This window comes from Meriones unguiculatus, chromosome 6 (genome assembly GCF_030254825.1).
Source record: "Meriones unguiculatus strain TT.TT164.6M chromosome 6, Bangor_MerUng_6.1, whole genome shotgun sequence".
NCBI lineage: Eukaryota > Metazoa > Chordata > Mammalia > Rodentia > Muridae > Meriones > Meriones unguiculatus.
In genome coordinates, this window is record NC_083354.1 from 24,858,869 (window position 1) to 24,883,529 (window position 24,661).

Genomic DNA, 24,661 nt, shown 5'->3' on the forward strand with positions numbered 1-24,661 from the left:
AGTTTTGGAAATAATAAAAGGTCATATATAAAGGGCATTGTTTTGTTTATGATTATTGAATAAATTGTATCTCATATTCTGTCGGTGTATGAAAGTTTATGTATTTTCCAAATTGCAAAGCATGTGCTCTTGTAACTTATACTGTACTCACAGCGGAGGGGAGAGTCCAGAGGCAGTGGTCTTAGGGGTTGCTAGGGATCAGCACTTCTCAAAGCCAGCTTTGGAACTGGGATTTCTCTCAGCCCGTTCTTCCTGTCACTCTTCACCCCTCCCCCAACACCCAGACCTCTCCTGGCTGCAACGCGTCCATGCTGCTTCAGGGGGCCTCCATTCTCCCCACCCATCATCACAGCCTCTAAGCCTGTAACTCAGTGCCTTTTTTAAGATGACATTTAAATGCCACCCACAGTACTACATCATAACTTTGGCTGCACATCACAGTGGCCCAGGGAGCCTTACAGAAATGCCAAGGCCCAGGTCTGAACTAAAGTGTTGTGATTTAATTGCCCAGGATCGGTGCCCAGGCAGCAGTGCTTTCAGGAGACTCCCTGAATGGTTCCGATATACGGTCAGGATGGAGCTGCTGCAACATCCCCGCAACACCAGCAGCAGAGTTAACTGCTCCCACATCCAAGCTCCCTTAGCTCTGAGCTTTCCCACTGCTCATGAAATCTAATGATCGTTGTAGTAAAGTTAGTTTAGATAGTAAGTGCTCAGTAAGTGCTGAAGTTTGCTACACTCTTCCTTCCAACCAGGCTGATACAAAAAATTATCTTTGCCATGGGACAGCAGAGCGGGCAGATGTTTCTTACTGAGCCCTCTCCTGTGTCCTATCCATCCTATCCACTTACTCCTGCCTCTTCAGCGCGCGGGCGTGCGTGCGCGCGAGCGCGCACACACACACACACACACACACACACACACACACACACACACACACACACACACGGTGTTGGGCACAGTGTAAGCACTGGAGAAAGCCCCTCGGTGAATCTGCTGATACAGGACAGCGTCTGTTCCCCACCCTCACCTTTGTGTCATTCTTAGTGATGTATTTCATACGGGATCTTCCTGCTTTAGCTTTCAAAAGCCAGTTGTCAGGTGCTCTTTATCAAAGGCTTTCAGGAAATCCCGATAAATTATGCTCTGTGCCCCCAAACTGCCAACCCTGTATTTCATTTCTACACAGAGCTTGACAGTTTTGTTGAAGTGGAATCTCTCTCCCTTCAATTTTCCTTCCCTTCCCTGACCTTGACACCTGCCAGACAAGCAGGAGGCCCTGTCCCCTTGGGTGCGCGTCTCAGTCACAGTACGGCTCTAGTTACAGTACAGTGGGTGGGTAACCCTGTCTCCGATTAGGAGGAGCTCCCAGAAGTAACTCAGGTCCAGATGAGGAGAGAAAAGAGCTAAGGGTGAGGAGGAGCAACCCCATCACCTCAGCAAGCCCGGAGTTCTGGGTGACCATCCACAGAACCATCCGCAGAGTCCACACTGCAAAAGCAAGGCAGTCAAACCTGCTCTTCAAGTTTCAACTTACCCGGAAGGCAACAGACAGCACTTCCTGTCTGCACCCCCCCCTTTCATCTGAGAAGGAGAGAGGGATTTGAGGGAGGGGACATGAAGGTGGGATTGGAAGGAGAGGCGGGAAGACGCTAGGATCAGGCTGTAAAGTGAATACTTAGATAGATAGATAGATAGATAGATAGATAGATAGATAGATAGATAGATAGATAGATAGATAGATAGATAGATAGATAAACAGACAGACAGACTGATTGAGTGACTGAGTGATTTTTATAGAATGCTATTTGAGGGCTGGGGAGATGGCTCAGTAGATAAAGTACTTACCTTCCCTGGAGGCGGGATCCTAGAACCTGTGTAAAAGCCGAGCAGTTGCAGAGACAGCCTAGAATCCCAGGGAGGCAGGATCGGGATCCCTGGACAAGCTGGCTACAAGCCACTTCAGTGAGCCCTGGGTTCAGCAAGAGACCCTGCCTTGAGTAAAGTGCCTGGTATTAGCCCATATGCACACACACACTTTTTGTCTTACATGTTATTTGAGGCAATGGGGCACTGCTTTCCGGTAGTGTGAGCCGAACATGTACAAGACCCTGGGTTCTAGCCACAGCACCAAAGAGAACAATTCCTGTGTCTGTTCACTGAGCACCGCGAATTGCTCAGTGCGTGGGAGATGCTGCTTTTCCGTTACCTCAGTACTGTTATTATTTATTAAAAAGCAATGAGGCTGGTATCAACCGATATTCTCTGCAAGAAGTTTATTAGGAGGGTATGGAGGAAGGGGGAAGCAGGACATGAGAGAAAAGGAAAGGGGGATGGGGGTGCAGACAGGAAGTGCTGTCTGTTGCCTTCCGAGAAAGAGGGAGAGAGAGAGAGAGAAAGAGTGTAGAAGAGAGAAAGAGTGTAAGAGAGAGAGAAGAGAAAGTAAGAGAGAGACCACGGGTTGGGGTTAGCCCTTTAAGGGGAAAGGTAACCACGCCTTCCAGGTGTGGCCACCTGGTGACACATGATGACATCACAGGAGCAGGTTGTGTTCCAAAATACTAAGGAGTACTACCTCCTGGCTGGGGAACCTAACACTTTGCTCAGCTAGTATTTAATTCTAAGGTGATTTTCTACCTCTGCGCTTAGAAGAAACTCTCCCTTTTCTCTCCTCAGTCCTAACTAGCAAGAAGGTGTAATACGAATGAGGCCAATGGCATTGTCGACTGTTTAAAACCAGATTCATTGTAGATGGACAAACTACACATTTGTATGTCCTGAAGCAAATGTACTAACTTTCGTGCCCTGAGCTCTCCATAAGTTAAGTAGCAAAACACTAGCTAGTTCCCCTGGAAGCTATGCAAATTAATTAATGCTTGGAAAGTAACTTGAAATTTTAAATCAGTTTACAAACACCGGACAGTGAATTTCTTCCTGCTGAGAGGCCCAGTGATCTAGAACCTCCTACGATCAAGGTATAAACAGTGTACTTGAGCTATACAACTAAATATGGCTTATATGCAATGTGCATAATCTTTAACATCTAAACCCACTAAATAGAATCAATTCCTACTTCGAAACCATAACAAGAGCATTTCTGATTCTAAGAACAGTGGTTATCTGTGCTACTGATCGGGACAGTGCACCTTTCCATAGATTCCAACAGTCTATGCAGTGCTCACGCTTAGCCTGTTAGTACTGACTGAAGTGCCTTTCTTTCAGTCCTTCCAGTTTGTAGTTATAACCTCAAGACTCTCTTATTTATTTCCTGGGAAATCTGCCTATGTACAACTTTGCTGTATTCAAAACCTCCCATGTCAAGATTTAGTACTTTTATATTGTAGTCATTAAAATTGAACAAAATCTTAATAGTTCCTTTATTAACTACTACACTGAATTTGCATAGTGGAAATCACCACATGTTAATTGGATTTAATTAACTATTTTAAATTACACAAACTCCTGACAGTAGAGAGCAGCATAGGGTACTCAGGAGCAATAAAATTGGAGCTGGTATTGCTACTTTATTAAAACTTAATGAAACTGTTCATAATCTTATTTATTGTTCACAAGAAGAAAACTATGTTCATTGTGAAGGCAAAAATGTCAGCTAACAATATTTTTATTGTTAGGAGAAGGTTCAGCGGCTAATAAAAGGGTCCACGGTATCCAGCCTCACAGTCCTGCCGCCATCTCGCCGCACTGATCCCCATTTTGTCCCCATCCCCATCTTGCAAAAGGATGCCAGCAAAGGTGAGTGCTGGTGCACCCATATCTAGGGACATAAAGGTGAGAGGCCGGAGGGAGGAACCAGGCGCCTGAATTGGAACAGGTGACCTCAAACAAGTCAGGTCCTCAGCTGGGCTGAGTTTCACCCTGGACTAGGTGACCACAAGAGCCCTGATGTTATGTATTAAAATGGTTATCATGTTTATGTGATATAATTAGATGTTACTGTTTTCTAAGTGGTGTCTGATGCTCTTCTGATTGCTTTTTAATGTTATTTCAGAATACTGCTGTGCAAAAGAATGAAGCCAGAAATAATATAATTAGTGCTTTTATTTTTATTTACACACACACATATATATATGACACACACACACACACACACACATTTATATGTCTATATGTGTGTGTGTGTGTGTGTCTTACCTGGATATGTGTATGTCTGTGTTCCACATGCACTCCTGTTTGCCCTGTGAAACCAGAAGAGGGTGTTGGGTCTCCTGGAACTGGAGTTACAAGTGGTTGTGATTTACCATGTGGTGCTGGGACCCGAACCTGAATCCCTTGAAAGAGCAGCCAGTGCTCTTAACTGTTGAGCCATCTTTCCAGCCCTCTAACTCTGTGGGTTTCAGTCTAAAGTCTAGTACTGCAAACTTGTAATAAAAAAGATTGTATTATCTTTGCCTTGGTAGCCACAGTGCCCAGGACTGTGTGGGTAAGAACTGTGAATTGACAAGTAAGTAAACACATTATAGGAGTAAGAAAATGAATGTGGGTTAGATGTCTGCTAATCCTCTTATTTTCCCCTGGTTCATTTGATTGACTGAAATGTTAAAGAATGGCTCCTAACTCAAATATAATGGAGTGAGATGGTCTTGAGTTACTCATAATCTCACTTCCTGTCTGTTTGGAGTATTCAGGACCCAGAGTTGGTTCCAAACCATTCTTGTGATGCTTGGAGATTCAAAGTCGTCTGGTGTCTAGCTCTGTGTCTTGTCTGCTGACCTTTGTCTGAATTTGTTGAGCTATCCATAGCGGTAGTTATTTTCTAGCTGTGAGAAGTTCAGTGGCTTATACCTTCTAGTATTTTATACACCACTGACATTTGAGGAACACAAAGTAGCAATGGTAAGTGTGTGTTTCTTGCTTCAGTGTTCTTCCTGAATGAAATTAGCATGAGTGAATTTTAGCAGGTAAAAAGAACCATAAGACAAAAGTAAGGCTTGGATCAAGGTAACCAGTGCAGAGGGAAAGAAGTTACATTTTTATTTCTATATCTATCAGAGGACACGTGGCCTATCATGTTTGTAATTAATCAAACAATTAGTCCTTGTGTATTTATGGAGTACTTGCCATATGTCTGGTTATCCTACAAAGTAATATTAGTGTCAGGAAGGCACAAGTCAGAGAAATGTGTGGAGTTTTCAAGTGTTTTGATGCCTTTCAGTGACATCTAAGACCCACTCTGGGTCTGCTTAGCATGAGATGAAAGACGAACAGCATCCACATGAATTTTCTGGCAAAATCTAAGAAATGAAGCTCCCCACAGAGTCAGTGGATGAGAACACAAGTTTCATAGTGCACAGGCCAGAATCTAGTGTTCTCACCCGGAAAGCTCTTACACATGGGGTTTGGTGTGGATAGTAAACAGTCTTAGTGAAGACAAAGAATTTATCTTATATTTTAAAACACAGAGCTGTTTCAGTTCTAGTGGTAAGAAAGTTGAAAGCTGACCCGTTTCACAGAGGGTTTGAAGTTGTGAGAACTCAGAGCAGAAGGTGTGCTGGAGTGCTGGTCCACACCAGCGGTCGTTCTCAAACATCAGGGCACATACATGTCTCGTGGGAGATTCAAGACTTCATCTCCTCAGGCTCTGATCTCGAACGTTTGGGGAGGCCTGGGACAGGGGCCAGAAGTCTCCGCCTTCAATAAGGAAAAAATCCTCCCGCAAATGATCGTGCGGTATGTAAGTGGAGCCTCTCTGGGAAAGACTGTTGTCTAGGGGAATCTTTGGCTCTCCAGCCTTCCAGTCATTCTTCCAAGCTGCTGTTTCACCAGGCTAACATGCCTAACAGCACTGTCCTGTCCTCAAGGGCTCCTGATGCGAATGGGGACAGGATCAGTCCCTCTGCGAAGTTCCAGTTTCTTCAACTTGGTCCAGCTTGGTTTTAGTCTATGCACTAGGAACTTGTTGAATTAAAAGGTTCCTCATGTTTCTATAGTATAAGAGCACAAAAACTAAAACCCGAGCACAAATTCTGGGTTTCTGATGTCAAAACAATAGACCCACTGTAAGAAAAGCTCTGTTTTGTTTAATTATTCACCTGTTTACTCATTTATCAAGGTGCCTTGCCCTTAAAAAAATTAGGTGACAGCCTTGGTGATGACAAGAAATTGCACATCAGTTTCATGAATACTAACTTGTTTCTCTAACATAGTCAGACATGCAGTCTAGTTTTCATAATTTCTGGTGACATGAGCACATCTAAAGGATAGTTCTTTTTTTTTTTTTTTAAACAAAATATGAGTGATTAGAACACCAGGCATATGGGTTCAAGTACACAGATTTTCTTTTTTTTTTGCAGAATAAAAGATCACCTTAGTTATTAAGAATCTGTGCCTCATGTCCCTGAATTTCAAAAAGTGCTATAAAATCACCAGTGATTGAAAACGCCATAAGTATAAGGACGTTTCAGTTTGTCTTGAAATTATATTTCTACCTAAGAATGAAATTATCTTGGTGCAATTTGATTTCATATTACTGCAACTGGAAATGATTTTTTCCCTTGGGTTAGAATATTAAGCTTAAGATGGGCTGTAGCTATTTTTCATGTAAAAGATTAAGGGAGTAGAATACACCTTTACAAATAAGATGATGAATGATGCTGCTACCGTTATGTAATCATAAAGCTCAGACTTTGTAGAGTTGCTTAGAGGTAAACTCATGTTTTGTTGTCTGTCAACCTTCCCTTTAGGGATCTTAAGTATGATCGAACGAGGGCTGATTCCCCCGGCAGCAAGGATCACCTTGAAGAATCCCCCCATTAAACCCCAAGCAATTCCTCTGCATAGTTTTAAGGAACCAAGGAGGATTCCAACAGAAAGTAAGCCACTCATGCCTGTGTGTGTAGGTGTGGTTCTGCAGGAAGGGTCTCCCTACCAAGTCTAGATTCCTAGTGGACAACTGTAATCCTCGGGAATAGAATAAGATGAGAGTTTAAAGTGTCTGTGCAGCTGAGGCTGTCCACGGAGAGCCTGGGTACTGTGTTGGAATTTTCAAGGGGTTTTGTTGTTTGGTTGGTAAAGAAGACAAAAATAGTAAAGAGCTAAATATTAAAATACAAAGTAGCACTAAAATTGAAAAAATGATATTTGTTGCTTAAATAGCCTTTCATGAAGTGATTTAAGGCATCAGCCTTTTTATTTATAATAGTTTTTTCTTCCCGTTTTTAGTAAGGGTATTATGTGTACATTTGTGACACAAATCTTTTATCAGATGTAGGTACTGAAAATAGTTTCTTCCTACTCTGGCTTGGCAGTTTATTATTTTTAAGAGTGTCTTTTTAAAATTAAGCTTTTTAGATTGAGCTAATTGTAGAATCACATGTGTTTGTAAGGACTAATAGAGTTCTTGCCATAGTTTCCCCCGGTAGTAACGAAGCGGGATGTGGCAGCACTCTGCCATCAGCAGGGTGTGCCTCGGTTGCCCTGAGGCTGACAGCGGCCTTGCCCACGGTAGGCAAGCACAATACCCCTGAACCGTATGCTAGTCCTCAGCCAAGATTAGAAGGTTTCTGTCACCAAGTGGATACAGACCCATCAACTCCTTCCAAACCCTTTCGGCCCTGGCATCCAAAAATCTCTTCTTCTTGTATAATTTTGTCATTTCAAAACTGTCACATAAATGAACTCACAGAGTATGTAACCTTTGGATTTGGTATTTTTCCACTCAGGACAATGGTTAGGAGAATCCTACAGATGGTAGCGTTTTTGGTTACACTCTGATGTTTCCCTGCATGCATACAACATACTTTGATCATATTCACTTCCTTTATCACTCTTTTATCCCGTGCCTTTCCACTTCCCCCTTCCCTTTCCACACCAATAGCTACTTCCCTTTAACCTTCATATGTTCTCCCCTCCTAGCTTCTCCTAAATAGGAGAAAAATAGGAATTATTTGTCTTTATGGGAAATAAGCTGATCCCATTAATTTTCCAGCAAATGATATGATTTCATTTTTCTTTATATCTTAGTAGGACCCATTGTGTGTGTGTATGTGTGTGTGTATGTGTGTGTGTGAGTTTAAATCTATTATCTCTTGATAGGCAGTCAGGCTGACTCAAGGATGAAGAGGCATATGTCTAGTCTGCCTGATTTTGTGCTGTTTGTTTATACATCAAGAAGTGATATGGCTGAGTCATACAGAACTTCAATGTTTAGTTTTTTTGAGGAATTCCATACTAATTTCCATAGGCTTGATTAATTTTCATCAGCACAGTTGTGAGGCCCTGAGCATTCTTTATTCTTTCCCTGTGTTTATGGGCTGCTGGTACTTCTTTGGAAACCCTTTCTTCAGCTCAATTCCCCAATTATTCACTTGAGTATTTTCTCTTTTGTTGTTAGTGTTTGAGATCTTTATACACTCTAAACATGAACCTCCTATTGGATGAGCAGCCAGCAAAGGTTCTATCCTCTTCAGTAAGTTGTCTCTTCATTTGTTGATTGTTTCTTTTGCAGTAACAAAGCTTTTTAATTTCATGTAATCCCATTCGTCATGTTTTATTAATATTTCTTGTAATATTAGCTATTTAGAAAGTCCTTGCCCAAGCCTAGATCTTGAAGTGGTTTTTTTTGTTTTGTTTTGTTGTTTGTTTGTTGTTTGTTTTCTGTCTTCCTCTAGCAGGGTCAAAGCTTCAGGCACCACTTTAAGGTCTTTGATCCATTTTAGTTTAGTTTTTGTGCAGAGTGAGAGGTGGGGATTTAGTTTCAGTCTTCTATATGTAGATATTCTGTTTTTCCAACTCCTTCTCGTAAACAGACCATCTTTTCTCCAATAGATGTTTTGGTATCTTTCTCAAGAATCAATGGCTGTAGGTACTTAGGCTTGTGTCTAGTGCTTCTATTATGTCTGCTTTAGAACTGTGTGTATATGCGCCTGGCGTGTGCATATGTTTTGTTTATGCGGGGGCGCATGTGTGTGCAGGTGCAGCTGTTTGCATGCAAAGGCCGGAAGTTGGTATGAGGCGCATTCTTCAGTCTCTCCCTGCGGCAGGGACTCTCATTGACCACAGAGCTTTTCGGTAGTACAGTGCTGTTTTAGTTACTATGCTCTGAGTAGCGTTGGAAGTCAAGTACTGTGCTAACTCTAGGATTGGTAGTCTTTAGAATTTGGGGCCGCTTTTGTGCTTTCATATGCATTTTAGTTTTTTAAACCTACTTTTGTGAAGAATGGTACTGAAATTATTTTTAATTTCTTCTTTTTATTTTTTATTATTTTTAAGTTTTTATTGATTCTATTTATATGCTGTATTACATTTATCTATATGTACTTGTTGAGCCATCTTTGGATTCCTGCAATGAATGTGTCTTGTGCCAAGGACTGTTCCATGTTACCGTGCTTCAGCCGCTGAGCCGGCGGGCGACGGGTTGTTCAAGCTGTCAGCAGTTTCCAGACAGCCCCTTAAACATCAGCGCTGGCGTCGCACGGCACGCGTGCTCTTGTCTCTTTAGAATGGATGCCTAGGCATGTGAGTGCTTCTTCTTCAGGTGCTTTCATGTCTGCTTCACCCACCTACATTGAGAGCCACACAAGGAAGTGCTAAAGTTTTGGATGAACCATCATAAATAATTGTTAGACGCAAAAAAAAAGTAATGTCTTTTATTTCTGATGATATTTGTTTTCTGTGTTTTTCACTTTCTCATCCTCCAAATGTTGTTCTTTCATCATTTCCTTCCTGTTTAGCCATTCGTTTGTCTATATATGAATGACATAGTACTCTGATTTTCTTTCATCTGGAAATGTGTTGAGTTCCCACTTTTTTTTTCCTAAGATAATTTTTTTTAAAAAACTCCTTTTTAAAAATGATTGTTTTTTAATATGCATTGGTGTTTTGCATGTGCGTGTGTGTGTGTGTGTGTGTGTGTGTGTGTGTGTCTGGTCCCCTGGAAATGAAGTTACAGACAGTTGTGAGCGGCCATGCAGTGCTAGGAACTGAACATGGGTCCCTGGAAGAGCAGCGGTGCTCCCAGCCACTGAGCCTCTCTCTAGCCCCTAAAAGAAACTTTCTTTTTTTTTAATTAAATATTTATTGTTTTATATTAATTACAGTTTATTCACTTTGTATCCCAGCTGTAGCCCCCTCTCCAAGTCCACTGATAGGGGAGGTCCTCTTCCCCTTCCATCTGACCCTAGCTTATCAGATCTCAGGACAGGCTGTAATGTCCTCCTCTGTGGACTGGCCAGGCTCCTCCTCCCTCAGGGGGTGGGTGTCAAAGAGCCAGCCACTGATTTCATGTCAGAGACAGTCCCTGTTCCCCTTACTAGGAAACCCACTTGGATACTGAACTGCCATGGGCTACATCTGAGCAGGGGTTCTAGGTTATATCCATAAATGGTGCTTGGCTGGAGTATCAGTCTTAGAAAAGACTCCTGGGCTCAATTTTTTTTGGTTCTGTTGCTCTCCCTGTGGAGCTCCTGTCCTCTCCAGGTCTTTCTATCTCCCCCTTCTTTCATATAATTCCCTGCAGTCTGCCCAAAGTTTGGTTATGAGTCTCAGCATCTGTTTTGATTCACTGCTGGGTACAGTCTTTCTGAGGCCCTCTGTGGTAGGCTCCTGTCCTAATTCCTGTTTCCCCCTTCTTCTAATGTCCATCCCATTTGTCTTTCTGAGTAAGGATTGATCATCTTCCCCAGGATCCTTCTTCTTGCTTAGCTTCTTTAGGTGTACAGATTTTAGTATTTTTATCCTATATTATATGTCTAATGTCCACTTATAAGTGAGTATATACCGTGTGTGTCTTTCTGCTTCTGGGATACCTCACTCAGGATGAGCTTTTCTAGATCCCACCATTTGCCTGCAAATTTCATGATTTCCTTGTTTTTAATTGCTGAGTAGTATTCCATTGTGTAAATGTACCACAATTTCTGTATCCATTCTTCTGTTGAGAGGCATCTGGGTTGTTTCCATGTTCTGGCTATTACGAATAAAGCTGCTATGAACATGGCTGAGCAAATGTCCTTGTTGTGTACTTGAGCATAGTTTGGATATATGCCTAGGAGTGGTATGGCTGGATCTTGAGGAAGTGCTATTCCTAATTATCTGAGAAAGTGCCAAATTGATTTCCAAAGTGGTTGTACAAGTTTACATTCCCACCAGCAATGGAGGAAGATTCCCCTTTCTCTACATCCTCTCCAGCAAACATTGTGACTTGAGTTTTTTATCTTAGCCATTCTGATTGGTGTAAGGTGAAATCTCAGGGTTGTTTTGATTTGCATTTCCCTAATGACTAAGGGCATTAAGCATCTCTTTAAGTGTTTCTCTGCCATTCGATATTCCTCTACAGAGAATTCTCTGTTTTTAATTGGAATTTATTGGATTACTTGATTTGTTGCTTTTTAACTTCTCTAGTTCTTTATATATTCTGGATATTAGCCCTCTGTCAGATATAGGGTTGGTGAAGATCCTTTCCCGGTCTGTAGGCTGTCATTTTTCTGATGACAGTGTCCTTTGCTTTACAGAAGCTTTTCAGTTTCATGAGGTCCCACTTATTGCTTGTTGATCTTAGAGCCTGTGCTGCTGGTGTTCTGTTCAGGAAGTTGTCTCCTGTGTCAGTGAGTTCAACGCTCTTCTCCACTTTTTCTTCTAAGAGATTTAGTGTGTCTGGTTTTATGTTGAGGTCTTTGATCCACATGGACTTTAGTTTTGTGCAGGGTCATAAATATGGGTCTATTTGCATTTTTCTACATTTAGACATCTAGTTACACTAGCACCATTTCTTGAAGATACTATCTTTTTTCATTGTATGGTTTTGGCTTTTGTCAAAAATCAACTATCCATAGGTGTGTGGGTTTATTTCTGGCTCTTCTATTCGATTCCATTGATCCACCATTCTGTTTCTATGCAGTTTTTATTACTATTGCTCTGTAGTACAGCTTGAGATCAGGGATAGAGATACCTTTAGATGATCAGTTGTTGTACAGGATCGTTTTGGCAATTTTGGGTTTTTGTTTTGTTTTGTTTTTCCATATGAAGTTGAGAATTTTTCTTTCAAGTTCTGTAAAGAATTGTGCTGGTATTTTGATGGGCATTGCATTGAATCTGTAGATTGCTTTTGGTAAGATTGCCATTTTCAATATGTTAATCCTACCAATCCATGAGCATGGGGGATCTTTCCATCTTCTGATATCTTCTTCAATTTCTTTCTTCGGAGACTTGAAGTTTTTTTTGAACAGGTCTTTCACTTGCTTGGGTAGAGTCATACCAAGGTACTTTATGCTATTAGTGGCTATTGTGAAGGGTGTTGTTTCCCTAATTTCTTTCTTGGCCCTTTTGTGTTTTGTATACGGGAGGGCTTCTGATTTTTTTTTTTTTTTGAGTTAATTTTGTATCCAGCCACTTTGCTGAAGGTGTTTATCAGCTGAAGGAATTCTCTGGTTGAATTTTTGTGGTCACTCATGTACACTATCATATCATCTGCAAATAGTGATACTTTGACTTCTTCCTTTCTGATTTGTGTCCCCTTGATCTCCTTCAATTGTCTTATTGCTCTGGCTAGGACTTCAAGTACTATGTTGAAGAGATATGGAGAGAGTGGGCAGCCTTGTCTTGTCCCTGATTTCAGTGGGATTGATTTAAGTTTCTCTCTGTTTAGTTTGATGTTGGCTATAGGCTTGCTGTATATCACCTTTACTATGTTTAGGTATGTACCCTGTATCCCTGATCTCTCCAAGACTTTAAACATGAATGGGTGTTAGATTTTGTCAAGTGCTTTTTCGGCATCTAAGGAGATGATCATGTTGTTTTTCTCCTTCAGTTTGTTTATATGGTGGATTACATTGATGGATTTCCATATGTTGAACCACCCCTGCATGCCTGGGATGAAGACTACTTGGTCATGGTGGATAATATCTTTTATATGTTCTTGGCTTCGGTTTGCCAGTATTTTGTTGAGTATTTTTACATTAATGTTCATAAGAGAGATAGGTCTGAAGTTCTCTTTTTTTGGTTGGGTCTTTGTGTGGTTTAGGTATCAAGGTGACTGTGGCTTCATAGAATGAGTTTGGTAATGTTCCTTCTGTTTCTATTTTGTGGAGTAGTTTGAAGAGAATTGGTGTTAGCTCTTCTTTGAAGGTCTGGTAGAATTCTGCACTGAAGCCATCTGGTCCTGGGCTTTTTTTGGAAAAGAGGCTTTTGATGACTGCTTCTATTTCCTTGGGGAATATAGGACTATTCAATCTTTCTACTTGATCTTGATTTAATTTTGGTAAATGGAATCTATCAAGAAAATTGTCCATTTCCTTTAGATTTTCAAATTTTGAGGCATATAGGCTTTTGTAGTAAGTCCTAATGATTGTTTGGATTTCCTCAGTATCTGTAGTTATGTCCCCCTTTTCGTTTCTGATTTTGCCGATTTGGATAGTTTCTCTCTGCCTTTTAGTTAGTTTGGCTAAGGGTTTGTCGAGCTTGTTGATTTTCTCAAAGAACCAGCTCTTGGTTTCCTTGATTCTTTGAATAGTTTTATTTTATTTTAATTTATTGACTTCAGCCCTGAGTTTGATTATTTCCAGCTGTTTGATTATTTCCTCTTGGGTGTGTCTGCTTCTTTTCTTTTCCCCCTAGGGCTTTCAGGTGGGCCATTACGTTACTTGTATGAAATGTTTCAAATTTGTCTTTGAAGGCACTTAGTGCTATGAATTTTCCTCTTAGCACTGCTTTCATTATGTCCTGTAAGTTTGGTTATGTTGTGCCTTCATTTTCATTGAATTCTAGGAAGACTTTAATTTTTCTTTATTCCCTAACCCAGCTGTCATTGATAAGGGAATTGTTCAGTTTCCATGTACGTGTAGGCTTTTTGCTATTTCTGTTGTTGTTGAGGTCCAGCTTTAGTCCATGGTGGTCAGATAGAATACAGGGGATTATTTCAATCTTCTTGTATGTGTTGAGGCTTGCTTTGTGACCAACTATATGGTCTATTTTGGAGAAGGTTCCATGAGGTGCTGAAAAGAAGGTATGTATACTCTTTTGAGTTTGGGTGGACAGTTCTGTAGACATCTATTAGTTCCATTTGATTTAGGACCTCTGTAAGTGCCTTTATTTCCCCATTTAGCTTCTGTCTAGATGATCTGTCCCTTGGTTGAGAGTGGAGTGTTGAAGTCTCCCATTATTAAGGTGTTGGGATCAATGTGCAATTTGAGCTTTAATAATGTTTCATTTACAAATGTAGGCGCTCTTGTATTTGGGGTATAGATGTTCAGAATTGTGATGTCCTCTTGGTGAATTTTTCCTTTGATGAGAATGAAGTGCTCCTCCTCATCTTTTTTGATTAATTTTGGTTGAAAGTCTATTTTATTAGATATTAGGATAGCCACCCCAACTTGTTATCTGTGTCCATTTGCTTGAAAAACATTTTTCAAGCCCTTTACTCTGAGCTAGTGTTTTATCTTTGTTTCAGAGGTTTGTTTCTTGGATGCAGCAGAATGTTGGATCCTGTTTCTGCAATCATTCTGTTAGTCTGTGTTTTTTTATTGGCGAGTTGAGTCCATTGATGTTGACTAGTTGAATAGTGACCAATGAATTTCCTTTTATTGTGGAATGGGTGTGTTACTGTGATTCATTGTTGTTTTCTTTTAATTTTTGTTGTGAAAGTTATCTATATCCTATGTATTCTTGGGTTTAGTTGTTTTCATTGGATTGGAGTTTTTCTTCTAGTATCTTCTGTAGGGCTGGGTTGCTGTGTAGATATTGTTTAAATTTAGTTTTGTCATGGAATATTTTACTTTCTCCATCTATTTTGATTGAAAGCTTTGCCAGATAGAGTTGTCTGGGTTGGCACTGTGGTCCCTTAAAGTCTGCATGACATCTGCCCAGGCCCTTCTGGCTTTCATAGTTTCTGTTGAGAAGTCTGGTATGATTCTGATAGGTCTACCTTTATATGTTACTTGGCCTTTTTCCCTGGCTGCCTTTAATATTTTTTCTTCATTCTGTAGGTTTAGTGTTTCGACTATGATGTGACGTGAAGAGTTTCTTTTCTTGTCTAGTCTATTTGGTGTTCTGTAGGCCTCTTGTATGTTTATGGACATCTTTTTCTTTAAGTTGGGAAAATTTTCTTCTATGATTTTCTTGAAAATATTTTCCGGACCTTGGAGCCTGGAATCTTCTTTTTCGTCTATTGCTATTATTCTAAGATTTTGTCTTTTCATGGTGTCCTTGATTTCTTGGATGTTTTGTGTTTGGGACTTTTCCGATTTTACTTTTTCTTTGAGAGATGTATCAATTTCAGCAATTGTATCTTCAGCACCTGAGATTCTCTCTTCCATCTCTTGTATTCTGTTTGTGATGCTTACCTTTGTGGTTCCTGATCTTTTCTCTAAGTTGTCCAGCTCCAGGGTTTTCTCTGTTTGTGTTTTCTTTATTGATTCTAATTCTGTTTTCATGTTTTGCACCATTTGCTTCATCTGTTTGAATGTGGATTCCCATCTTTCCATGATGGCTTCTATGTTTTTGTTCCTTTCCTCTCTATTTGCCACTAATTGTGCCTCTACTTATGCCTTTATTTGTTTGGCTGTATTTACCAGTATTTCTTTGAGAGCTTTGTTCATTTCCTCATTATTCACTTCCATTTGTGTGGCTATTTCGTTGAACAAAATGATTTGTTCATTTCCTCTTTATGTGCCTCTAATAACTGGATAAGCATAGCTTTGAAGTCATTTTCCTGTTTTTCCAATTAATTGAAATATCCATCGATTTGGGAGTTGCTGGTGGAGCCATGATGTCCTGATTTTTGTTGGGTGTTTTCTTACGTCGACATCTGGCCATCTGCTTATCTGTAACCTTTATTGTTTGTACTTCAGACTGAGTGCGTCTTTCTCTGGTGTCTGGAGTATCCTTCTGGTGATGAGAGAGCTCCACTGGTTTGAGAGTGTGCGTTGGTGTTTCAGCTGTAGCTAAGGGAGGAAGGTCACTGGCACAGAATCACAATCGCAGGGGCAAGCGTGTGCATGTGTGTGGAAGTGTGTCTTGAAGGACAGAGTGCTAGACAATGTAGCTGCTTGGAATATGTGGGGGAAGAGTGCAGGTGGAGGAAGAGGTGCTAGTGCTGTTCACGGGCACAGTTTGCAGGTGTTGTTTGTGGGCACAATGCACCTGCACCGATTTTGTCATACTGTCCTTCTGGTATTCAGATCTGTCTGGGCTCCAGGAGTTGTTTGCCTGGACTTCACTGGTAGACGCAAAGAGCAGGGGCTTCAGTGTTGAAAATATGTCCCAAGAATCCCTGTGTTGCTGCAGAACTTGGGGGCTGGTGTTGCGGTCCACTGGGAGTCCAGCCACCGTGGCAGAACTAGGAAGCCGCTGGAACAGATGCCTTCTGGAAGGTCCTGGGGAGCTGCGGACCCGGTGGGCCTGGTGGAGCCAACGGCTCTGCACTCTGTGCCAGGAGCTGTGGGCACTGCGGACAGGGTACTGTGCTCTGTGGCAGCCACTGTGGGCCGCCTCCACAGCTTCCACCTCCGCCAAAGAGGGAGAAGGGAGGCCTGTCAAGGGGAAGTGCCAGGGGATTGAGTATTCTTTGTCTCAAAGCTCAAGCAGGGGGTTCTGTGCGAAGAGCAGCCAGTGCTGTGCTCTGTGCTAGGAGCTGCGGACCCTGTGGACCCTGTGCTGCCTCCGCTGCTTCTGCTACCTCCACCTGCCGCCTTGGCCGTTGAGTCGGGAGGCCTGTTTAAGGGGACGTGCCTGGGAATTGAGTCCCCAGGAGAAGTCTGCAGAGAAGTTCGCAGTTGACCTGAATCCTAATGGTCTCAGCTCAGGGTTTTCTTCCAGAAAGCCTCAATGTCAATGTTGTGGGTTCAGCTGCCCCTGCACTCACCAATTTCAGAGTTTCAGATCCTCTGCCCCCTCAGATATGGTGCGCACTGGTCGCTGCCATCTTGGATCTCCTAATTTAGCCTAAAAGAAATTTTCATTGAGTATATATGATCCCGGTTGCCCTGTCTTCTTCATCTTAGCACTTGAAAAAAAGAAGTCATGCCACATCCCTTGTCGGCCTCTGCTTAGAAATCCAGTGAGATTGAAATTGTTCCCTGTAAGTAAGATATTCCTCTACTTTCAATATTTTATTCTCTGCTTTTCGTTTTCAGAGTTTTTATTACGATGTATGTTGCCTTGGAATTCCTTGGCTTTTTCCCATTTCCATTTGCCTTAGCCTCTTAAACCTAGATTCAGAGTGCTTTCAAGCCATTATCTCTTTCTTACAGCCCCCTCTGCCTCTTCTCTCCCTGTGGGACAGCAACGGCACAAATGTGGTCTCTCTTTAGGCCCACAGGTCCTTCGGCTCTCCTCACTTCAGTGCACTCTGCCTTCTGCCTGTTACACAGATCAGGTGATTTCTGTTATATCTTCCAAATCCCTGGTTTCTTTGTCTCCTTCATTTTAATCTTGAGTCATCTATATCTTTGAACTTAGGTTATTGAATTTTTATTATTTTTCATCTCGTTTCTTTTCATACATTCTAATTCTTTCTAGAGCTTTTGTTTGTTTTCATTTGTTTTAAGTGTCTTTGTAATTGCTTACGGGGGAATTTTTATGATGGCTGCTTCATTATGTATTGTAGCAGAATGCCACTTGTAGCGATCTTTTTTTTAAAGCTCTACTTTATTTGGGTTGTTTAGACCGTTACCTCCCTTGGACCAACCAACCTCCCAACCTTAAGTAAGACAGAGAAAAGGTTAGACCCCTTTACTTCTGTAGTTAGGGTCAAGTGGTTCTTTTAGGGTTCATACCAGTTTCTGTCAACCGCAGATGCAACTAGCAGGCTCATCCACACTGTGTCCTGAAGCATTTCTCTCCATCTGTCTGCTCCAAACTGCCACACCATCTCTGGTCTCTCCAAACTGCTCCATACCACACACCAACACTGAATGCCACACCAAATACCATTCCAAACGGCACACAGTCTACTTGCTTTCATTTTTATACTGAGTCCTAGACCACGCCCCTCTCTCCAGCAAGTAGAATTCCATTACCAGCTGGCAAAGATCATGCCCCACATGTGACAGTTAACAGATGTGGACAAACTCTAGCCCAACTAAAATTTTGAGATTAAAACAAAAGCATACTTACATAACATACAAAGAAACCAAAAGTTCCGTTACGATGTATGACTGTTTTAATGTTCGTATGTGATTTTTTGGTTGTTCATGTGTGGTGCTGACCTAAACTCCCCCTCGTAATGTTTTTCTTACATTTTTATTTAGCAGAGACATAAAATGTTTCATATTAATGGGCAATGTTATGTTTTGATACATATATGCATTGCGTAATAGTTAAACCAAGTTGAACATATTTATCTCTCCAAACACTTCTCACTTCTGTATGATAGGAACTTTGAAAATCCTTTCTTCTAGACTTTCGGCATCTCTGGAACATTGTCATCCATTGTCACTATACTGTTTGAAATACCACACCAAAGCCCATCGTCCTTATCGAACTCTGTGCTGGCTAATTTCCCAGCAACTTGACACAGGCTAGAATTATTTGGGAAAAGGAACTCTCAACTGAGGAAATGCCTTCATAAGATTTGCCTGTGGGCAAGTCTGTACGGCATTGTTTTAGTTGGCGGTTGATGTGGATGGATGCAGACCATTGCAGAAGTGCCACCCTGAGCAGGTGGAGCTGGGATATAGAAACTATCAGGCTGAGCAAGCCTTAAGGAGCAAGCTAGTAAGCAGCATCCCTCTTTGGCCTCTCATCAGTTCCTGCCTCCAGGTTCTCGCTTAGGGATCCTGTTATTATTTCCCTGGATAATAGCCCACAAGCAATCAGCTGAAATAAACTCTTGCCTCCCAATTTGCTTTTGATCAGAGTGTTCATCTAAGTCATAAGTCACGGCGATTCAACAGCACTGAGCAATATCTCCCCATCTTTTCCTCGCTCTCTCCCACCTTTGTTAACTGCTGCATTGCTCTCAACCTCTGTGGAACTGCCCTATCTAAGGTTCTCTTATGTGGTGAGCATCATCTGCTAGCTCTGTGGAACCTCTATTTTCATGATATAGGTTCCCATTGATAGGGCTTAACAATGGTGACATCATTTTGTCTCAGTCCATCAATGAGTTGCTTACCAGACTATAGTGGGTTTTCTGTTCCTCCAGGGGACACATCCCATGCAGAAAAAGAAACGAAGGGCTTGGGGAGTAGAGTAGGAACAGAAGGTCCAATGCGGGTCACAGGGCACTGCCTCCACTCCTGGAAAGCAGCTTGCAGACCCTGAATGCAATCCACTTGGTCCAGCATCAGAAGGCTGTTGTTTTAAAAACAAGAGTCCCAAATCATTAGATTCTACCCCTAAAGACTCAGGAGCCAGATGCTGAGGTCAAAGCCAACTATCCCTATGAAAGCACCCTGCTGACCCTCCTGACTAGTTGATATCCCAGAAGGAAGAAGCCTTTCTACTCAGCTCAAGTCCCAGAGGAAAAAGCCAAAAGCCAAAAGCACCTTCTCCACCTTCTTCTCCATACTGCTTTAAACAGCCTTGAAATCAAAAGTCCTTCTTTTCTGTTAGTCTATGACAGCTGGTTACTGGAATGGAAATTTTGGTTTCTTTGCAATCTCATATTTTTGTTTTAATTAAATGTGTGTGATTTTAGTTGGGCCATAGTTTGTCCACACCTCTTAGTTGTCAAGTGCAGGGTGTGATCTTTGCCAGCTGCTAAGGGCCTTCCACTTGCTGCACAGAGAGGGGAGTGTTCTAGGACTCAGTATAAATATGAGGCTGTGAAAGAGAAGACGTGCTGTTTTTGGTGATGGTCAGTCTGGGCATTTGGCATGGAGCAGTTTGGAGAGACCAGAGGCCAGAGATGGTGTGCTGGTTTGGATCAGACAGAAAGAAACTCTCCAGGGCACAGCAGCATGGAGGTGATTGCTAGCTGTGTCTGTAGTTGACAGAGATAGGTATAGAGTCCTAAAAGAAACCCTTGACCCTAAATTGCTGGGAGGAGTAAGGTTGTCTGGGCACCCTCTACCCACTAACACTTTGTCTATCCTACTTAATTTTGGGGTGTTGATGGAAGAAAGGTAGAGGCCTAACTACCCCAAATATAGTAGAGTTTTTGCAGTTTTGCACCAGGATGCAGTAGACAGCATGCTCCTTCCACACCCTTATTTGGAAATGTTTTGCCTATAGCCAATCAGGGCCTGCCCAGCTAAGCTCAGGCTAGCCCTTATCCTACTCCCTGTAAAGCTCACTTCTTTACTTCTCCAGGGCTGTATTCTCTTCCCATCCTGAGAGCAGCCCACAGACTAACTAACAGCCTGCTCAGCGCCTGGCTAGTTTCCCCTGCTTTATTTTCTGCCATCAACAAATAGGATACAAAGCTGTGTTCTTTTCATCCACATCCTTGCCAGACTTTTTAGTCTTTTTGGCAATAGCTATTCTTTCTGGGGTGAGAGGAAGATCTGGGGCTTCCTTTAAGTGCCCCTCCTGCATGTTAATTTCATCCTCATGTCCATCATGTTTATAAGACCTGTCCTGCAAGCCTGGGCCTTTCATACACATTCTAGGTAAGAAAATAGTGGTGAAGGGCATGTTTTCTCTTAAATCTATCAGGTCACATGACAGCCATGTGGAAGATAAAGAAAGTGACTAGGGCTAGGATTAGTGTTCTTATTTAGACATACTTAGACTGAATACTTAGCATGATAAGTTGTACTCAGTCCAGTCCATTAATAAGCATCCTGTCCTTTGTTGGCTACCTAAATATGGCTGACAACTGAGATACATTTAGAACTGACTGTCCAAAATTAAACTTTTAAACTTGTGGAAAAGTGGATTCAAGACACCCTCGGATGACGCAGAGGTGGACATTAGAGCACAAAGTGAGCAATGGAACAGAGGAGTACAGAGGTCAAAGAAAGAACTTGTAGGCTCATAATGAGGTCAGCGGACACTGTGCTGCGTTGGACAGCATAAGGGAACTGTCACAGGGAGACTCGCTAGAAGCCAGGGGAATCAGAGAGTGGGTTAGACTGGGCCAGATACAACAAACAAATTCCTTGTGTGGCAAATTTTGACACTCTGAAATTCTTGCTACTTCTAAAAAGATGCCTGAAAGGATTCTGTATAGCCCAAGTAGAGGGTGGGAAAACCGAGTCCTCCGGGTGAGACTGAGGTGGGCTCCGCTGTCGTTCTTTGAAGTTTCGTTTTACGTCAGTCAGTTCTTTCAAAGACTGATGCTACAGAACTGACAGGAAAGACGGCTGCGTTGAAGATCTCGGGATGGAAGAAGACTCACTTCTTTGTATTTACCTAACCATTTAAATAGATAAATTTCTCCCTTTGAAGAATAACGACAGGGTTTTTCTCCCCTAGGATGCCAGACTTGGGCTATCTGCAAAGGGTAAGCTGAGTTTGCTGCCAGTCAGCAGGAAAGATGTGATTGAGAGTTGTTGCCTATAGATTAATTAATTTCAAAAATGATCTTTATGGTGTTATTCACCATATCAGTTCCCCCAAGTCATTTTAATTTTTAGTCATATTTTTAATAGTTACCCAATAAAACAGTCCATCATTTGCAATTATATTAATTATCTTGTACATAAACTTGGGAATCTGGCTATTTAAAGGAGTTTTCATTTTAAGAGACAAGTTTTCTTTCCTAATCTTCCTGCCTATTAGATCTAATTTTCCTCTAGGCATTTTGCATAACATAGCCTGACCTTCTAAAAAAGTTATTGCCCTGTTGTAGATTTGGCTTTGGAGTCAGTAATCCCCGAAGTGTCACAGAATGGGTACAGGAAATGCAGGGAATAAGCAGACAGTGGGTGACAGAGCCATCTGACGTTGAAGCTGAACCCCACAGCATCCAGCAAATGGCTCAGCCTCTCTCTCTGGAAGAAGTAACTTTGCCCCGCTTCCATTTACAGGACCCTTTGCTCTGGCTCAGAAGACACCCCAGGTTCCAGAAGAAGTTGGGACGCCTCACAAGAAACGAAAAACAAAGGTATTTGTATGTCTAAGCATAGAAGAAAGCTGGTCTGGTGTGCAGTCTGCCTGTGAGATCCTGTGTAATAGATACATCATATAGTTGCTGCTCTCATATATAGTTGACCTTTTAGGGATCATTTTATCTTACTGTGGTTATTCTTATTCTTTGTGGTGTTATGGATCAAATTCAGGGCCTCCCACATAATAGGCAAGAGCTTACCACTGAACTACACAGTCAACTCCTGCTTTTAAAAGATGAATGCACAAGTCAACTCTGCCAGGACACTGTAGGTGAGGCTAAAATAGGAGACTTTGAGATTTGCAAGTGAGTGATCTGCATATGCTAGCCGCTGGTTGGAGGCCAGGACTCTGGGCTACAGTAACTCTTGCTTTACATCTGTGTCTACATCAGGTATGTTATTGAGGAGTTTTTCCATATCCCCTTTGTCTTTAAGCATTAGAAAAGACAAGTGTCCCAAGTTTGCACAGAAAACCGCGATGGGGAAGAGGAAGGAATTCTCTATTCTTTGACAACAATTAGTCCCTCACAATACAGTGTAACTCAACCACCTGAAATGTCCCCAGTTTAAAGGGTCTGGGCTTTTTTATAGGTTGCCTTCTCATTTTAAGGACCACTCATAGACTTCAGATAATTAAAACTTTTCTTCACTGAAAGGAGACATCTGGCAGTACTTTTTCTGATACACCTTGTGTACCCATGTTTTTAGCTGCTGTCATGGAAAAAAGAAAGAGGACTTGGAAGCAAGTCCAGGGAAATTAACCCCACGGTTCCAGTCTCTACCTGCCTTCCCAGCCTCTCAGGGCCCAAACACCCTCAAGAGGTGTGAGGTGCCTTTTCAATACTGGTGGGCCATTTTCCCTTAAGAGATGGCCAGGAACAGCATGTCATGTGACACCCCAGTTGCCATGGCAAATATTTGTGTTTCATGAAAAACGAGGGTTAAAAAACAAAATCGATGCAAATGGCCAAATCCCAAGACAGACAGGCCTTCAGGCGGGTGCTTGGCCTGCACCATTATGTTTCAAATTCAGCTGTTTAACAGGCTGTGAGGAGGCATGGGCTAGTGTGCAGAATGTGCATGGGCCCAAGCGGGCCCAGGCGCTGCCTAGATGCTCACTCCAAATGAGTACTCAGCCCTCTGTTTTGTGGAGAAGAAATCTACAGGAATACACCTATCATACTGAGTTTTTAGCCAGTAAGCAGTTTACCTCAAAAAAATTTAAACGATAATATATTTTCTAAATGCTGATTAGCCCTGGCATTATTTTCTTCTGTTGACTTGCAAGGGTTTCCACTACTGCTAAAGTAGTAATATTTAAAGGCCGTGGCTTCAGACAGTAACCTGGGCACAGCCGTTAAAGGGAAAGAGAAAGGCACAGAGTGCTGAGCTCCAGACTGAGCTGTTGCAGACCTTGTACCAGGCCCCAGCCCACGTATGATGCTGCAGTTAGCGAGCCCCCCCTTTTTTTACAAATGCCTCTCAAAGTGTTGTTCCCTGGAAGTGGAACTCAGCATCTGATTATAGCTGTGTATGTAAATACTGACTTTCTCAAACCCTTTCCTCACAGCAGAATGGAGCTTGGCGTGCACAGCATGGCTGTCTGGGGTAGGAAAGGTCCTTCTAACGATTAGCTCCGCTCGTGCTGGGAAGGAGCAGGTGGGCCCAGCAGGGGCTAGGAAGAAAGGGTGGGGGTGAACAGCACCCTGAGCCTTCTATTTGTTTTATAAAACTGCCCATGAGAGTCATTTTGATTTAAACTGTGTCTCATTCTTCATTGTAGGAGAAAGGCAGAAGGTCAAGAGGACAACTCGATAAGGTCTGTAATTTGTGTGACTAGTTGGAATTTGGAATCTGTCACCTGATGTCCCTTCCTTTTGCTTCAGGGCAAAAGTATGGAAGGCCGCTTGACAGCTGGAGTTGGCAACAAAAGTTCTTTTGGTTTCCTTTCTTTGTCAAAGAAATTAAACCATGAGTTGTTAATAATAATAATAATAATAATAACAATTGTGGTTCACTTAAAGTGAAAAACATTTGTTTGCTCTCCGTCAGGACTGAATCATGTAACTGTCTTCAATCTAAACACATGTATTCTCATCCTCAAAATGAAGCTGAATTGTGTATGTCTTTAGCATTAAAGATTTTCATTATTTAAAAGTATATTTACAAGGAAGAAAGATATTAAAATGAATGCAGTAGTTTCTTGGCATGTCCTTACATGTATACACGTGTATACTTGTGCTTTCATATACAACATATACAAACATGTTTGTGAATGTATATGTACACATAATGCATTTATAAAGTAGGCTATGGAACTAGAATTTAAAGTTAAGCTGGTAAACTAAGGCAACAACAACAGAGAGGGGGTGGGGTGAAGGTGGGGGTGGGAATGAACCACCCCCACAGAATGGCAAGCACACTCCAGTAAGTTCTAAGTAAGGTCTATGGCTCAGGCCATGTGTTAGCAGGAAACCCTGCCCATGAACACGCTGGGCTCCCGGGCACCCTGGACAACCTCCTTTCAAGGGAAGAGCCCCCTTCTCCCCCTCCCCCACAGTGCAGTGAGCTGGATTTACAACAGTGATTGCAGACAGTCCTTCTGAACCTAGACATGTTGCTGCCAGGTCATTGATCAGTGCAAGCAGATTCTTCGTCTCATTCCCATGCCTTCTCATGGTATAGAAACTGTGAACTCGACTCTGTACCTCAAAAAG

The 24,661-nt window shown here is 42.0% G+C and overlaps 1 protein-coding gene across 1 annotated transcript in view; it reads left to right on the plus strand.

Moving 5' to 3' along the window:
• Positions 1–3,638: 3,638 nt before the first annotated feature.
• Positions 3,639–24,661, plus strand: part of Iqch (IQ motif containing H) — a 141,078-nt gene continuing 120,055 nt past the window's right edge. Inside the window, exons 1-4 of the mRNA XM_060384935.1 lie at positions 3,639–3,753; positions 6,702–6,830; positions 21,864–21,940; positions 23,728–23,763. Of these exons, the coding sequence (XP_060240918.1) occupies positions 6,713–6,830; positions 21,864–21,940; positions 23,728–23,763 (231 nt within the window). The 5' untranslated portion in view covers positions 3,639–3,753; positions 6,702–6,712. The remainder of the gene's footprint in view (positions 3,754–6,701; positions 6,831–21,863; positions 21,941–23,727; positions 23,764–24,661) is intronic.